The 18,427-nt window shown below is 38.2% G+C and overlaps 1 protein-coding gene across 2 annotated transcripts in view; it reads right to left on the bottom strand.

Moving 5' to 3' along the window:
• Nucleotides 1-18,427, bottom strand: part of UHRF1BP1L (UHRF1 binding protein 1 like) — a 34,208-nt gene that overhangs the window by 4,912 nt on the left and 10,869 nt on the right. Inside the window, exons 5-18 of one of the 2 annotated variants that reach the window (XM_033163455.1) lie at nucleotides 17,946-18,135; nucleotides 16,509-16,649; nucleotides 15,023-15,193; nucleotides 14,108-14,288; nucleotides 13,686-13,769; nucleotides 12,507-12,689; nucleotides 11,738-11,856; nucleotides 10,683-10,824; nucleotides 9,121-9,314; nucleotides 5,632-7,094; nucleotides 4,654-4,829; nucleotides 3,846-3,976; nucleotides 1,824-1,974; nucleotides 163-419 (exon numbers count right to left, since the gene is read on the bottom strand). In XM_033163455.1, coding sequence (XP_033019346.1) covers nucleotides 163-419; nucleotides 1,824-1,974; nucleotides 3,846-3,976; nucleotides 4,654-4,829; nucleotides 5,632-7,094; nucleotides 9,121-9,314; nucleotides 10,683-10,824; nucleotides 11,738-11,856; nucleotides 12,507-12,689; nucleotides 13,686-13,769; nucleotides 14,108-14,288; nucleotides 15,023-15,193; nucleotides 16,509-16,649; nucleotides 17,946-18,135 — 3,583 coding nt within the window. Of the gene's footprint in view, nucleotides 1-162; nucleotides 420-1,436; nucleotides 1,536-1,711; nucleotides 1,975-3,845; nucleotides 3,977-4,653; nucleotides 4,830-5,631; nucleotides 7,095-9,120; nucleotides 9,315-10,682; nucleotides 10,825-11,737; nucleotides 11,857-12,506; nucleotides 12,690-13,685; nucleotides 13,770-14,107; nucleotides 14,289-15,022; nucleotides 15,194-16,508; nucleotides 16,650-17,945; nucleotides 18,136-18,427 lie in introns of those variants that run through there. The other variant, XR_004427514.1, reaches the window with a different exon arrangement.

The following is an 18,427-nucleotide window of genomic DNA, read 5'->3' as shown; positions in this document are numbered from 1 at the left end:
GTTTAAAAACATCACATCATTTAAGGGCTTTAAAACTATTGACTAGTACCTAACAGAAGCTGTTAATTTAAGCTTTATTTTTTTAAGCAATGCTTTCCCTCAATCCCGAATTATCACTATTTACTCTGAACTGACATCAATCTCACTCCAAAAATGACATACTTTTAAGTTGATCCTGGTATTAGAAATTTTAATATTCATAGGCATCACTTCTGCAACCATTTCATCTTCCAAAAAACGTTGAATGTTCATAAGTGAAGACATTAGGAAATCAGCACTCAAGTCTTCCACATGACATTGTAGAAACCCGTTTTTTTCCGATAGCAATGAATGTATTATAGCACTGGGTCCACTTTCCCATCTCAGTCTGATTTCAGGAGTTGATTTAACTGGCCCAGTCACAGTCTTAGGATCTGAACCTGATATAAAACCAGTACAGAATCAGGTAAGCCACTTTTACATGACATTAAATGTCTCTTGTTTATAGCCTATCCTCCAACATGATGTAAACACTGACTACTTTGAAACAACACAAAATATAATGGGGCTATGTCATCTACTAGGGATGTGGTTGGCACTGTGGCTTGCTGATCAGAAGGTTGGTGGTTCAAATCCCCATGACGGGATGAGCTCCCGTTGCTTAGTCCCAGCTCCTGCCCACCTAGCAGTTTGAAAGCATGTCAAAGTGCAAGTAGATAAATAGGTACCACTCCGGCGGGAAGGTAAACGGCATTTCCGTGTGCTGCTCTGGTTTGCCAGAAGTGGCTTTGTCATGCTGGCCACATGACCCGGAAGCTGTACACCGGCTCCCTCAGCCAGTAACGCAAGATGAGCGCCACAACCCCAGAGTCGGAAACGACTAGACCTAATGGTCAGGGGTCCCCTTTACCTTTATGTCATCTACTAGACAGCTAACTTGCATTAGGTATTTTGATGGAAACTGCTTCCATAATCTTTATAGTCAAAAGGAGTGTAATCAGATAAAGGAAGTATTCATAATATCCCCTCAAGTGCCTATTTTACAAATTAATTTCAAAAACCTCATAGCATTTCTTCCTTTTAATGATATTTTCAAATGTACAGAATAAGCAAAAAAAAAGGTATAAAATAAATCCTCCAGTATAATCTATGGGCTGTATCCAATGTTGTCCATGAATGAATGGAATAGACTTATTCTTGCTGATCAAGACTTTATTCCCTGCAGCCCCACTGCATGCCTTCGAAATCTGCTCTGCAGAGGTACAGAACACTTCAAAGCAGTTTTAGGGGGCATGTGAAAGACTGTAAGGTACGGGAAGCTGAAGTGCCATCATTGCATGGGTGATAGTCCCATCTGCTCCACGTGGGATTCCACTGTATGCTAGTACCTAACTGACTACAGATAATCATTTATTGCAGTTGGAGAAGTCTGAGTGGGGGGTGGGGGAATCTAGGTTCTGGCCTTTCTTCAGATAATTCCAGAAGTGTACACAGACACATCTACAAATCCACTAAAGGTAAACAATTTTCAAGCCCCTTTAAAGTCTTTAGTTGTCCAAATCTGTTTGTTGTTGTTGTTCAGTCGTTCAGTCGTGTCCGACTCTTCGTGACCCCATGGACCAGAGCACGCCAGGCACGCCTATCATTCACTGCCTCCCGCAGTTTGGCCAAACTCATGTTAGTAGCTTCGAGAACACTGTCCAACCATCTCAACCATCTGTACCATCTCAACCAAATCTGTAGGTTATTTCATAACATACTAAAACCAACAAAACAGAATCCTTAGACATTTTCATTAGTGTGAAAGCACCAGAAATGCCTTTTTATATTAAATTAGTTCTTACCTGCTGTTCGGTTGCAAAGGTAATGTCGAACACTGATATTGCCCAACTGATTTGTTACAACCTGGTTTACCTGAAGGCATACATCTGTGTCATTACCTCTGATGTCAATTTCACCATTAACACCAAATATTTTAAAAACCACAACAGACATCTGTCAACAAAATGAAAATACAATTAGTAACTCATCTGGGAAAGCTCATATTATGTTGACCTCCCCACCCCAGCCCGACAAATGTGCAGAATCAAAGAATCACATAGTCAAAGTAACAGAAGGGAAATAAAAACCAATTTCAGTTAAAGTAGGTTTTGTAACCCCATTGGGAACTTTTGACTCATATCACTGAGTATAAAACTGCTTACATCTGCTCCAAGTTGAACATAGCTTTTTTGTGTTAGTGATATCTGATACATCTGTTAGTCATAGTTGCTTGGATGAATTTCAGTTGATTTTTTCAGGGATGCTGATTGAATATTTGGGCTGATTGATCATTTTTAGTTAATTTGGGAAATTTATATCCTCCCTTTCCATACGATATACTCAAGGCAGCTCACAACATTACAGATAATACAATGAAATAGCACACATGTCAAAATACAGAAGAGAAGCTAAAGAACCACGAGCTAGCAAAACATGTATTTTGCAAGACAAATAACACAATCAACTCAGTAGGCCTCTGAAACAAAAATGTCTTTGCATGCCAATGGAAGGCCCAAGAAAGGAACAGACAGCTTTTTAAAGGAAGAATGCTTTGGAGCATGTACACAGTACTAAGAAGGCTCTCTCTCAATCTCTTATGCCCCCAGCAAAGGCAGCTCAGATAGTGGATCACTGAAAGGGTCTCACACAGATCTTAATGTACAGGTTGGTTTATATTGGAATAAGACAATCCTTCAAATAACTTGATCCATTTAGGATTTTAGGTTATAACCAGCACTTTGAACTGGCATGAACTCTAATGGGATGTCAGTGCAATTGTAATAAGGGCACCACCTGCTCTACTATCTGGCTCCAGTCAGATACTTGTATTCTCAACCAGAATGAGTTTCTAAACACTTTTCAAGGAAATACCATTGCCATTTTATTGTGGATGGCTCTGAGCATTTTGCAGGGGAACGAGTTTTAAAATAAATAATTAGAACAGAATAATTGTGAACGTAACCCACAGAAGCTCTATTTTGGCAGCAGCTCATCAAAAAGCTCATTCACATTCATGAGATCCATGCAGAAGGAGGACTTCATATATTTATTTGCTTTCAAACATATGGAGCAATTTGTTCACCTTATGCTAGTTCATAAGCCTATGATGTATGCATAATGAGAAATAAAGGTATCAATTGAATTTTCCTACTCTAAGCACTGTTTTAAGGGGGGTAATAATTAAACCCACAAGCCCCATTCCCACTTTTTAGGGAAATACTGGCCCCTCTATAGTTAAACTAAAGAGGCTGCCACAAAAGGTTAAAGTTACATAACCTTTTGTCTGATTCCCTGGCTGTCTGCTAATTCCAAAATTGCTAGGGCAAACATTATCCAACATATACAGTTGTACCTTGGTTTTCAAACAGCTTAGTTGTTGAATGTTTTGGCTTCTGAATGCCGCAAACACGGAACTGACTGTTCCAGTTTGTGAACTATTTTTGGAAGCCGAATGTCCAGCAGGACTTCTGTAGCCTCCGATTGGCTGCAGGAGCTTCCTGCAGCCAATCAGAAGCTGTGCTTTGGTTTCTGAACGTTTTAGAAGTTGAACAGACTTCCAGAATGGATTCCGTTTGACTACCAAGGTACGACTGTACTTTCTTTTTACGTAGTTGCTAAAGCAGAGTGAACTCTGTAGCCAACTCCCCTATTTCACCCAGGACCATTTTTTGTCAAGGCCGTGCCACCCTCGTTTGCATACTTTCTCCACCATCCCACTATTTTCAAAACAGCAACACTTCAATTCTCATGACCAAAGATCTGCTTAAACAACCTCCTCCAGTAGAAACATTATGAAAACATCCTCCTTATTGGGAGACCATTACCATTTCTTCTTCGCTAGCATCTTGAGCACTCTCTGAAGCTGCGCTGAGGACATCCGGAGATGATCCGCCATAGTTTTCCATCACTGTGTTTTCATCAGGAGTGTTTTCCAATGGTTTATTTGACAAGATAGCTTATATATTCATAAAAGACAGATGTGTTTACATTTGCTGTACATTTTTATAAGGATACTTCATGCAGCTGTCACTAGGTTTCTAAATTTTAAAAGGTACTGTCTCCAGCAGAAAATTACTCAGAAAGCTAATTTTTGAAATCTTGCTTACAGTTTAATCTATACATTTCTCTCAAATATTTTTTTCATAATAATTAAACATATACATGGCAAAGTAAATTCGATAAAACTAATATATACTGAATATCGAGTCAAACTCTGTCCTTCATAATAAAATACCTCATTTATATAAGGAAAAATTAGTCATGCAATCACCAACAGCAGTTAGTCATAATTAACAATTATCTATGAGGAATACTCTAAGGATCCAGTCTGCTTGGCTGGAATTAGACATGCTGGCACTAATGTCAAGTGGAAACTCATTAGCCATACGGTAAGCCAACCCTACAAATCAATGGGCTTAGTCTGTAATGTACAGTATTTTCACAACAATGGCAGTTCCACAAGAGGCTGAAAAATGATACCTCTGAGATACACAAATGTAAATAAGATCTTCCTCTTTTCTTCTACACACAATCTAAAAGTAGTACTAAGCACTAGTGGAATCAAGGAGAAAAACTCAGAAGATTATTTGATTCACTATCACTTTAAACTCCAGAAACTGGGCATTTACTTACCTTTTTCCAAAAAGCTGTGGCTATCACTTCCATCACTCTCTAAATACTGTTCCTCCAACAACGTGCTATCAATAGACATGGTATCCAAAGAGGCTTGTGATGGACTTTTCTTCATGTTCTTATAAGAAACAGAGAATGCAGGGAGATTGGACTGGCAGCGTTCCTTAGGCTTTCCACTTTTTAATATAAAGATATTAGGAAATTATTACTTAAGGTAAAAAACTAAAAAACAAAGAAAATAAAAATGTTCCAAACCATTAAATTAAGGCAAATGTTGGTGAGAATGTTATATTTCTACAAGTCAATAATTAAATCCAGTACAGAAATTTATCCTGCTCTGACTTCTGTCAAAAACAGATTTGTTTAATTAAAAACAAACAAACAAACAAACCTGGCAATTGAGCAGCAAGAAAGGAAAAGTGTTCCAAGATGGCACAGGGCAATGGCAATGGCATAACACCTACTTTGCAGGTTAGCGGTGGGGGAGTGGGGAGCAACGACTCCTGCCTGAACCTCTGGAGAACCACTGCTAGTCAGTGAAGATGATACTGAGCTAGATGGTCTAATGGTCTGAGACTCAGTATAAGGCAGCTTCCTATGTTCCTAAGTTTCCTAGAGCAACTGTTCTGGGAAGGCTGCACAATGTGCATGGCCACCAGCATCTACGAAATGTTTTGCTGCCACAGCCTTAGGACATATATTTGTTAGGTGTATAGGCCTTCTAAGCCTTTTCTAAATATGCTTACATCTAACCCTTTCTCAAATACCAGGAACCGCTTTCAGATTCCTTCCTGCCTTTCCCATTTATTTCTCCTGGCAGCAGCTGGCACTTGCACAGTATAGAAGAAGCTACCATAGAAATCCCATTGCCAACTTCCTAATGATGGTAACATGTTAGAGTAGCCTTAAGTCGCAATATATGGTTACCCCCCATGGGCCCCCCACTTTACTGAATCTAAACAAAGAAATTTTCTATACCTTAATGAAGACTGAAATGCAAGCGTTTTGGTTGTAGCCAACTTTTCTTTGTCACTTTCAAGCTCTTCAGACTGCCAAGCAGCATCAGATTCGAAGTCTCTGACCTTAAGAGGTGAACCTCCTGCTCCACTTTCCTTATTTGAAAACACACTTTTGTCATCCTCCTTCTCCATCAACATCTCAAGAGAATCTTCTCTGCAATTCAAAACATTAACCAAATCCCTGGGATATGTATTACTCTTGTCACTAAGTGACTCACAAATCTCTTCTGAATCACTTCGACTGAAAAGCCCACTATTTTCTTCATTTATTTTCCCCCAGAGTTTTTCTGAGGCATCATCAGAGAACGTACTTCCCCTTCGCGAATCACTATCTGGTTTGAAAAGAGGGTCTGTCAGAATGGCTTTGCTAAAATCAGCATTCACGGACCTACTGTCAGTTACAGCATTCATATCTGAACTGCTTATCTGTGCAGTATTAGTAGGAACTAGCTTGCTCTCCGATGCATAAGCTTCTCCATTCTCCAGGGGTGAAAGGTCTGATGCCACTGGACTTCCTCCTTTTAAAACAGGAGACTTGCATGTGCTTCCTTGCATCAGTGGATGAAGCAACAGAGCTATGTCTGCACTTTTCAGTAAGATCCCAATGCAGACATCTGCCTGTTTTGCAGGTTTGCCTGTCACAGTCTCTACATCTTTTCTTAAGTTATCCAGGAGCAATACAAGAGATTCTTGGAGGTAGAGTAAGAAAAGATACTGGTAATGATTGATTTGCATGCTCACATGTTTTTGGATGTGAACAAGAACATGAATATCAGCATCAGATATAAAATGCGTAGATTGGGATCTCATAGTGCAAAGGTTTTCAATACCATTGGCCAAGGCTGCAGTCTCAGTGCTGTAATACTCTTTCAGAAGCTTTTTGCGCTGCAGTCGGTTTGCAAGGTCACTAGAGTCAGGTTTTGAGGTGTGGGGCTTCTGATAAGATGGCTCTTTATGCAATTGCTCAAATCTTGTGGGCTGACAAACCCAGAGTGTAAGTGGAAATGACTCCACAAAGCTCACTGGCCGTCCTTTTCCACTCTTCATTCCTTCATAGTCCATCCAAAATTGGGAAAAATGAATTGCCCAGACATCAGAAGCAGCAGATGTTTTAAGTGCAGATTTATTCAGCTGGGGAGTGATAAAACCTTTATAGACATCATGCATCTTAGTATCTTGTTCATGGGCATGTCGCTGGAAAATTGGATGCAGAAGATTAAAACAGTCAGGGGATTTTGGAAAGCCTGTGAATTTTCTACTGAAAAATTCACAGTCTTTGAAGTTTTGAAACACTGCTTCCAAATCGGAGTGCCTACAGTTTGGTGAGTGCCTTGTGTTTGTACAAATCATTTCAGAACTCTGAATAGAAATTGCATGTGGATCATCCTTATGGTTTCGTTTCCTTTCAGAAGGTATGATGAACTGCAACAAAAAGCATAAATATTAATTTTAAAATCTGCCAGAAAGAAACGTAATCGACCGCAGGGAGTGCCTACATTACTGATCAAAGTACATAGAAATTCTGAGCAATCATATCTTCCCAAAGTTCAGGTTGCAATTCTACTGGAACTGCTGAGAAATTGGAGTGAGGTTCAGTGTCTGACTGCTACATTCTTGGCTACTTCACACTGGAGCTGAAGTGACACTGGGGTGACTACATAAGCTAAAAGTAGGGTGAAGTAAGCCCACAGCTTAAGTGCATTTAACTTGTGCTTTACACATGTGGCAAAAAAATTAAAAATTATTAAAAAGAGGCAGAAAGGGGCAGGATTCCATTAAAAATGACATGGGGAATCCCACCCACCATAGAACCCATGGAGTTTTGACCAAACACATTTTTGGCTTTACACACAATCCCTGAAACATAACCCCCACATGAATTGCGGGATTGCTGTATGTGGGTAGCACAAAGGCTGATGTCCTTAGTGGTATAATTCCACAAAGTATAACAAACTATCTTAATAAAGACTAAATAAGAGGATAAATATGCATAGCAAATAAAAATACAAAAGGGTGTTTTCTGACACCTTAAAAACGAACAGATTTATTGTGGTTAAGGCTTTTGTGGACTAGAATCTTCTTTATCAGATGCCAAGTGGTTTTGTTTATAGTTGACAGGTTATATATTCCATTCTTTAAATGGATTATATATTCCATTCTGGGCTGTTTTCCACTTGCGTATGTGCTAAATTAGTACATTGCAAGGTACTAAAATACTTTTCAGATGTAAATTGTCTACTCCACAAAGTTTATTCCTCTTTAACTTTGTTTACTAGACTATGCAAACAACAGGCCTCATGTATTCTCATGTAATGCTAAACCAGTTTATAAATCATGGTTTCATCTAGAGCTGACCTCACCTACTTATCCTAGTTTATTAACCACAAACTATGCTCATAAGCCATGCTTTGTTGCTGGTTTATAAACATTGCTTTATTTGTATTACATTAGAACCCAGCCCTCGTGTGATACAGGACATCACTCCCAATATATCCTTATCTGATCTTCTTATAGGCTTTATTTATAGGAATAAAGAATTTCATATTCCACTGCTTCAGTCAATCCCACCTTGTTTCTAATATGCCCATTATAATTTCTCTTTTAGAACCAAATATTGCAACTCCCTGATCTTTAGGTTGAAAGCATTATCATCTAACATACAGGTAGGTAAAGGTAAAGGGACCCATGACCATTAGGTCCAGTTGCGGACGACTCTGGGGTTGCGGCGCTCATCTCGCTTTACTGGCCAAGGGAGCCGGCGTACAGCTTCCGGGTCATGTGGCCAGCATGACTGAGCTGCTTCTGGCGAACCAGAGCAGCGCACAGAAATGCTGTTTACTTTCCCACTGGAGCAGTACCTATTTATCTACTTGTACTTTGACGTGCTTTCGAACTGCTAGGTTGACAGGAGCAGGGACCGAGCAACGGGAGCTCACCCCGTCATGGGGATTCAAACCACCGACCTTCTGATCGGCAAGCCCTAGGCTCAGTGGTTTAGACCACAGCGCCACCCGTGTCCCATATCATCTAGCATAAAGGATACTTACTGAGGTTTTGTATGTTTTCCCACGATTCTAAAATATTTTTTGCAGATAGGAAATGTTAATTAAGTTTAAATTTGTTGTATTACCCCATATTCTCTTTCCCTTATATGATCACAGAGTTAGGAAAGTTATGTGGTATCTAATGTTACACAGGAAAGTGCTTCTGAAAACCTGCTCCAATTAATTTTTTTCAGCCAAATGAGCTAGAAATTAACTTTTAAAGTAAGTGAAGCCTCAATCTCCAACAACAACTTACCCCTTTTATATCATGTGTGGTTTGCATTTCACAAGTTGCCCTGCATTGGACAATACATATTTTCTCTCTAAAGTGGCCGCTCCCATGCATCATCCATGGCAGGAATTCAACACTGAGCAATGTTGTGCTGTATCTTTGACAACATTACCTTTATCATTAACCCATCAACTCGAACGTCAACATGTTCTTCCGGCTTTGAATTGTCATTTAACTTGTATATGGCCATGAATTGGCTGAGACTTTGTTTCAAGTCCAACACAAACTGGTTAAGCCAAAGAACACTCCTCTCATCCAGTGTGAATTGAAGGGCGTTTAGCTGAATGTAAAGGTTTGGACTTGGAACTAAAGGAATAAAAACAAAATTATCTTAAAAACGTTTTTAGAAGTAGCATCATTCTCTCTAACAACTGGCTGAGAGCATTAACAAAATCTAAATCCAATATTATGGGCATAGGAAAAGCCAATCTTGGAAGCCAATGTTCTGGCAGTATACAGAGTACTATTTCTGAACAACTGCATTCTGAACTCCGCATTCAGTGGCGACTGAGTATGCCAAGTTCTTAATGGGTTATTTTAATATATTTTTTGTCCACTTATTTTTTTCTACTTCCACACCTGGGGCTCTCCTGAACATGCTTTCTCCCTCTTGTCCCCAGTTGCCTCATTTGGCCACATAGTGGTCATATCTTAGTGCCTGAGTCAATTGTAAGTGTATAGTCAATATGGGTAGCCAATGTAGTGCCCTCCAGATGTTTGAACAACTCCTATCAGCCCCAGCCATCATGGCCAATGGTCAGGAATGATGGGAACTGTGGTCTAAATTTTTTTGATAGCACCATGTTGGCAATCCCAGGGGCAGGAGAGAATGATGGAGGGACACAGCCTTATCACAGGAAAAGTAAGGCAATTCTAAGTTACAGAACTTCTCCTAGTTCCATCTAAGTCCCATGGAATTAATAAACTCAATCACACACCAATAGAATGTTCTTTGTAACTGTACCAACTTTACTAACCCTTGCATAACAGGCTTCACCTCTCACTTGTTAATCTCCTATAATCACAACTGTAGCCTCTTCAGGTATTAAAGTAAATACGTGAAAAGAGGCAATGAGGACGAAAGCACTAGCCTCACCCCTGTTGCCATTGTTGTCACCTGAATGCCTGAAGAAAACTTACGTTGAATTCAACAACACATTCTTGTTCTATTTACATACAACTTTAAAATAACATTTTACTCACAGACTGCAAAGCTCGTTTTGGATACAGAACATGTTGGAAATAATATGCATGGGCAGCAATCCCTGTGCAATATCATCTCCAATTGTCATAATCTGCACACAGCACAATTCTGTACATGAAGGATGAATAATCTGTGGCTCTCCAGATGTTGGTCTACAACTCTCTCTTCAACCCTGACCACTCTAGGGCTGATAGGATTTGAGAGTCCAACATATGGAGGGCCACACATTTCCCATCCTTACACATAGTTTTGACTGGTATGGAAAAACACAGGGGCTTTAAGGACCACACCAAGTTAAGAGCACTCTGAGCACTGAGCTATTTCCCTCCACATTTTTCACAATGAAGCCCATTTGGATGTAGAGGAGAATAACAGTATGCAAAATAGTCTAACTTCCTTTGATCAATGCTCTATTTTTTACAATTTTTTAACACTTTACAAGAAGGAAAAATAAATTAAAAACATCTTACTAGGAAAATCTTTTCCATCCGGATAGTAGTACTCAGTGAATTCAATATGAATGGCTGGCATTTCTGATGGAAGGTACAAAGACTTTTTATTGCATGAAATAAGCGTTTTAGGAGAACTACGACACTGGTCAGCTGTAGAAACCTGAAATTAGGAAGTTCAGCATTTAGCAATAGAATAATTTAGATTTTGTGAAGTACCAAACATGAACAATTGCTTCTCTATATAACATAGTGCTGGTATTCGAACATCTGACAGTATTTTAACTGTTTTGGGAGCAGGGTTGTAAATTGTTTTGTTACCTATCCTACTTTTCCACATATCTAGATTTATACCAAGTACAGTTCAGATGTTATCGGCCTTAAAATGCTCAAAATTCTGAGTGCTGATTTCTTACAGCTGCCCTACTATAGCCTGTTTTGTCCCAGTTTTGCCAATAGGCTTTTTCTTTTTGTTGGGGGGGGATCAGTGATAGCTTTGATAATTTACTGATGTACTATAGTGATCAAACAAATGCCTAAATTACCCAGTGTTATAATGCTGGACTAGTGCCTGGAAGACCTGGGTTCAGATTCCCACTCATCAATATATGTAAAAAAAAAAATTAAAGGGTATTTATGTCACATAAGGGAGAATAGAGTAAACTTAGAAGAGAACTGGCATTTTTGATGCAGATATTTTCTAAAATAGAAGAGGAACAACTTAACATCTAGGAGCAAGGGTTCCTTTAACAAACTTGTACCATACCCAGCCAATTTAACAAACAAAATTAAGTGTGAAATCCAGCTATGTTTCCCAGCTACATTTCTACAGGACACAAATAATTTGCAAGACCCTGTGACTGTGAGGATAAACCAGTTAGGAGAAGATATTAAAACATGTAAATAACACAACTGGAAGCCCAGATTTGCTAGAGACAAAAAACATGTTTAATGCCCACTTGGCAAAGCCTGTGTCAGCTTTCAATAAAGTCAGCTTCTGTATCAAGAGACTTCAACATAGTTGCACATATCAACAAACAAAAGAACTGATATCAGCAATTAGTACTGAAATGTACCTGATAAATATTAATATCTGCAAGTCTAACTACCACAGGGCTGGACATCAGTTTATCCTTTGGTTGCTGTGATGACACAGGGGAAGGCTTAGATATTCCTTTAGGTATCTGTTCCTTGCCTGTAGGAAACAGAAGGCATAAAACCAAGTTAACATTAACTCTCTCTCTATCTTTGTACTAAAACACTACTTACAAAATTTCACTGCTGCATTATTTGTTGCATTTGGTTGTAATATTTGCTTTCTAAACTGCCTAGAAAACCTTTATTGGGTAGTCTAAATATAACCTAATAATAAATGAAAGAGAAGCATGTTAAGTAAAAATCAACAATATCAAAATTAAAACCCATTCATTTGCTAAATATAAATGATGATTCTTGTAATTTTGGGGTTGCACACTTGCCTTATCTGGGCAGGCTTTGGAATCTAATCAGCTATTTTCCTCAAATGAGTCTAAGCATCACTTTCTAAAAATTATTTTACAGTCCCAAAGGAATTAATCACAATACAAGTGCACTATTCCTTATGATGTACTGAAACTACTGGGGCCTATACCCATAGCTGTCAACTCTCCCTGCTGTTCCCCACTGCTATATACATAGTTGTCAACCCTCCCTGCTGTTTCCCAATGCTATAATAAGGGAATTTCCCACAAAAAAGGGAAAGGTTGACAACTATGCCTATACCCATGAAATCAATTGTAAAGATTTCAGTGAAATATATTCATCTAATGCATCTCACATAAGTTAACAATGTATGCCATAAGGTACCTGTTTGTATGAGCTGTGGAGACCCCTGGGGTGGGGATTTACTAGGAGAATCTATATTATGATCCTTCATAACCTGCTTAAGCAATTCAACATTGCCTTTGAAATCATGTAATAATTCTTCTGCCCATCCACTTCTGGCTTTGGTAGCATCGCTAAAATGCATCCAATGGCTGCAGCTCTCATCTGTAAGTATGACATATTTGGACAAAAATTAAAAATAATTTTAAAAAAATGCCATTAGGTACATTTTTAAAACGCTTTTAACATGTAAGTTTATTTAAAGCACATGCTTTTTCAGGTGGTACTCAAGGGTACGCAGTATTGGCACATTTTTGTTGTTGTTAAAAAGTGTGGCACTTACTATAACAACTTCATAGTGAGTACTGGCACCTATTTTTCTAGAAAAGAAGCACCGTTTAAAGCCACTTAAAAATATTCTCAGTCTGTAAATGTGTTTTCCATTAATTTGTCTAACTCTTTTTCAAAGCCACATAAGCAACCACCTCCTTCCTCCAGATGCTCCTCCCTGTGGAAATGGAAGATCACTCCCAGAGGCTTCCGCATCACTAGCATAGGTGGTTCTGGGGTCATCTTCCATTTTCTGGTAGAAGCAGCACACAACCAAGAAGAGAGCTGAAGGGGCTTAAAATGACATATGAGCAATGCTTCATTAATCATGCTATAATTTTAATCAAGACCTGCCACTTTGATCAGTTCAATTAACTTGTTAATGCTGCAGCCCAAATTTTAACATATCCTTTGAGAGGTAAGAATTTGAGCTGTGAATCAAAGACCTCGATGGTGTTGCTTGGCAATCCTACAAGGTTAAGACTACACACACACAAAAACAAACAACATTTCAGTCAATAGCCAGTAGATAATATATCTTACAGAATTGTCTTACAGACTACTAAGAATATAAGTGAAGTGCCCAGAACACTAATTTTAAAACATCTAAGCATTTTTTTCAGCAGGTAGAAAGCAAGGTGCAATACACCTTTTTGCACAAGATGTTGAATCTGCAGCATTCTCATTCAATTTCCTATTATATTAAACTACATGCAAGTAGCTTAATAAGTTGTATACAGTACAAAAAAACATTTATTTCAGGATCATACTGGGAACTAATTTTGATCAAATATGACTGATTAAAAACAACCACTCAGCATATACTCTTACCTGCTTTGTGAAAAGGGTAGTAGTCTACAGTTAGTTGACTAAAGGAAAGCTGCATAGCACCTCCTGAAACATGCCTGTTTGCATCTGCAAAATAATACAATGCTTAAAAATACAGCATATGTAGTGTTGCTTATTTGCTCTGTGAGGAAGTGCCTTTTGATGGCAACTTTTAAGACAACATGCTTCCCTTCTTGGGAAGTCTCAAACTGCCTCACTATGAATACTTATAGGGAAGTGTGACTATATCAATGCACGTTTCATGCTCTGTGCTGTTGAGGGACAATTAGCATTCAACAAATATTGCATAAATCTGAAAGTGTATGAACACAATTGACTGGTATATATTGCAATCAATCTTCTGACAGCCATAACAAAAGCATAGCAATGTTAAACAGCATAAAGGAATCACATAAAACACTTACCCTTTTCCTTAGCGTGAATATCATCACATATATGCAGGTCCAAGTGGGAAATTGCTAGATGATAAGAAGTTTCCTTAACATCAAAATCACTGAATAATTTCACAATTGCATCGTTTTGATCACTAGTGGCTGAGGACTGCTGTGTTTTCACCTGCTGAGAACTGGATGCAGGAGCAGAATTCTGGAAACATTCAAATATATAACTTTAGCAAGAGCCTCACCACAAAGCACTGGGGGAGAAATCTCAGAGTTAAAAGAATTCCCATAAATGCTTAATATTTTCATGTTAAGGAAAGCTTTCAAATGTAGCATCTGAAACACACCTTTAATCATCAAGGGTGTCTGACATTTCACTGCTATCCAAACTAAAAAGTTAGGTGCTTTCAACAAATCTAAAAGCATTTCTTTTCATACTTGTTTCTTAAGTCATATACTGATAAACATGTGGGACAGAGGATAGCTTTGCAAAAGTACTGTACCTTGATGCATCATACCAAACTTCTCCCACACAATCACTCTGTTCTTTGGAAGCTCCTTCCTCTCTTACCTGGCCAATAATTTGTAATTACTGTATTACTTCATGGGAGTAATTTGTAAGTGCAAAATTTCATTAAAGGGAGTATCATTTTTAAAGCAGCATTTGATTTGTCCCCAAAGATAAAAGCTTTTCTGTGTGTAATATAATTTAGAGGCAGAGAGAATACTACAAATACATACAAGACTGTTACTCCTAGGGCTACCAATAGATCCTAACACAATATTAACTGTGCAGTACTGTACATATCCACTCAGAAGCCCCATGTAGGCAAAATTTCTGAGGCTAAAATTATGTGTTTGAGTTCAATTAGATAAGGCAAACATTACCTGAACATATACCTACTAATATTAAGCCACAATAATGACTGCTTTCCTTACCTGTGTAGGTTCAGAAGCTAGACTTTGTCTCTGCTCAGCTGATTTTTCAATAGCTTCACTAAGAGACTTAGCATATTGGACCATAGCTTTCAACTGTGAATCAGTTAGAACCCACAGCAAGTCATCTAGTATTAGAATCAGTTTAGATGACACCACATTGCAATCCTTTAACTGTTGTGAAGAGAAAAAGTAAAATTGGAATATTGGTAACATTGATTTTGATAGAATATATTTTATATCAAGATTTGGGACTACAGCCAATGATTTTTAAGCAGGACACAAAGCAAGACTTAACAGTAGTCATAGCATAAAGCAGGAATCTTTGTTCAATTATTTTTGTTCTTTCATACTCCTGCTGAGAGTGACCTTTTATTAGCCGTGCAGTAAGAGTAAAGGCAAGCTGGAATTTGCATCATTAATTTACACAAGTATTTTTCAGGAGCTTAATTTAACAAATATATATCTAATCAATTTGTCCCAAGAAATTTCAGGGGAAAAAATATTTTTTAGTTGGAGGCAAAACAATGCCTCTCATTATTAAATCTATACCCCACCTTCCCATTAGCTAGGATTGTCATATTTAAAAAGTAAAATTCCTGACACCAGCAAAGTTGTTGAGCTTTCTTTAACAAACCATTTTTAAGCTTTTAGAGCTCTTTCCTGGCAAAATTCCCCCGACGCCGAAAACCAGGACATGTCAGGGATTTTCTTTACGTATGTCAAGTCTACCGTTAGCATGCTCAAGGCAATTAACAAAATGAACCATACAATACTATACAAAATATATATATATAATAAACCTTGTGATACATTATAATCTGAAAATTGAAAGCTAGTCTCCTTATTCTGCTGACATCCAATGTTGGCAGCAAAGATGCCAAACTGACTCCCACCTGTTGCAAGACTTTGTTTCTCGTGATACTAGAAAATTATTGCAAGTATGGCAGATTAATATCCTCCATTATCTATGACTTAACAAGCACAAATGAGTATACCTGTGAATAAAGGTCTACAAGCTTTAGGAAGCCTTGGACCACTAGCTAATCAAACCTTGTGCTCATCAGTAATCCTGCCCCTCATTCCTGTAATCATGTTGCGTGTCAGAGGTACTACAAACAAGGTACTTGGGGGAAAACCTCCAGGGCCCAACATAAGCCTTGGAAATCCATAAAGCAGCAAGAGCGCTCCCTCCCCCCACCCCATATGAGATCTAGAGGTGGTTCTTTTCCTCTCCAAGCTCAGAGAAAGGTAGGATATCTCACCAGAAGAAAATGGTGCTAGCTCAAACATGTCAGCATAATTGTGGATCCTGCTTGTACAATAATCTTCTATGTTTTAACTAAAATTTCTGCCCATTTCATGTCAAAGTGATTAGAATGTTAAACAAATCTAGTGCTGAACATACATATACATAATTTTTGCAGAATCTCTCCATCACCTTTGCCATCATTAAGGAATATACAAAATCATCACAAAGCAATATTACCCTTCTTTTAAGTGTGACCCGGATTTTGGACTGGTTAGTAATCAGGCGAACTGGAGCACTCATGATTTCATGCTGAGAGCTTTGGATAGCATCTGCTTCTATTCTGATCATCTGCCAGTTGATTTCTTTAAATGTCAGTACCTAAAATAAAACACACGTACCCTGATTTAAAATATCTATTTGAGAACTGTAAAAAGGCAGTCTCACTTCCCTCGATCCCACAGGCCTGTTGACTTGTCACATCTGAACTTGGGTTCAATTTTCTACCCTTCACACTTTGTTGAACAAAAAATGGTTTCTATTTAAATTTGCAACTTACCTGGAAGAATAATCTCATAAATCAAAGAAAAAGAAATTGACATCAAGCATCCAAAACTTCTTCCGTTATTATATTTGAACATGTTTGTATCAACTTTAAATGGGTCAGATATAAAATAGTCAAACCTATATTTTGTAGGTTGTGCCAAGTTTATCATGTCTAAGGCCTGTTGAAGTCAATGGGGCAAGGGCAGGCAGAACCAGCTTTCTTTGGTTCTAAAAAGTCCCTTTTTACCATTATAGTTATGCTTGGTGAAACAAAGTATATTTCTGAATGTTTATACTAAACACATATTATGCATTTCAAAATATACATTTAATTCAAAGGCATGGTTTCATTTTCAGACACAAAGCAAGGGAAATGGCTATTTTTAAAAGGTAATGTCAATTACTATTCTTTGGTTTCATAGCTAAATCCTCGCCTGGGCACATTTTTTCACTGTATAAGCATGTTGCCCTTGTTAAACATAAAGGAAGATATTATAGTACCTATGTTCATCAGTAGCAAATAATTAACAGCTGAAGGACTGTCATTCATACTTGGCTGTATCCTGCTCCATGATAGGAACGTGAATTTCCCAACCTTCTACCCTTTGGCGCTACCATTCAATATGACCAGGTCCAGCTTATTAGACAAGCGCAATAGGCACAGGCCTGCATAGTTGCAACCCTTATCTTTTGAGTGCCTGATTGGTATAGAATGGGCTTCCTCTAAGATGGGTGGTGATTTGTGGAAATGAGCATATAAGGCATCGTCAGACTGGCCAATTCTAGCATTTAAGTCGGCTGCTTACAGTTCACTTATCATGTTTAGCAAGGGCCAGAAATAATGAGTCATATGCCAAGTATGCAAACAAAGTCAGCAGCAACTATGCCAACTCAATGGTGCCATAATGGTGACAGGGGCCTCAATACGGCAAGTTGCTATTAAAATAATGTAGGTTTAATGGTAAAATTAAAGCAAAATAACCATGTTAATATTATTGATTAGGCAATGCTACAATAGAAATGTGGATTCTGTAATGTGGTTTTTTTCTTTGCATAGAAGAAAATAAACTAGTTACAGAAAGAGAAGAGAGAGAATAAAATAGCTTGTTCTAAGTTTAAAGTCAGCCTTACCTCTCCACGCTGAGATTCTTGTAATCGAGTAAACCTTAGATCACCATGTTCCCAGTTTGCATTTACACTATATATTCTCAACTGGGAGAGTTCAAAAGAAGCATTGAATGCTTTTGCTCCAATTCGGATTATAATGGAGTTTACAGAAACAGATATTCCTTCTACAACTTTTTCAGCAAAACCATATCCACTGGTGAAATAAAATGCAAGCATTTAAAACAGAATTTCAGCATAGATTTAACAACTACTTCAAATGAAGTTAGAACTAGCACTGAAATCGCTCAGAGACCAATAAAAGAACTTAGAACAGATCATAAGCTGGGACTATGTAGAACAAGAGTCAACACCCCTGTTTTAGCTTCTGCAGTTGTGCGCCAAACTAGAACACCTTGAAAAAGTAGGTGAGATAATAGACATGATGTTCTTTGCCACACTGCAATGCATCTTAAGCATTCAGGACAAAACACCACGAGCCACATTCC

This window comes from Lacerta agilis, chromosome 10 (assembly GCF_009819535.1).
Source record: "Lacerta agilis isolate rLacAgi1 chromosome 10, rLacAgi1.pri, whole genome shotgun sequence".
NCBI lineage: Eukaryota > Metazoa > Chordata > Lepidosauria > Squamata > Lacertidae > Lacerta > Lacerta agilis.
This window is presented reverse-complemented; position numbering and strand designations above follow the sequence as displayed.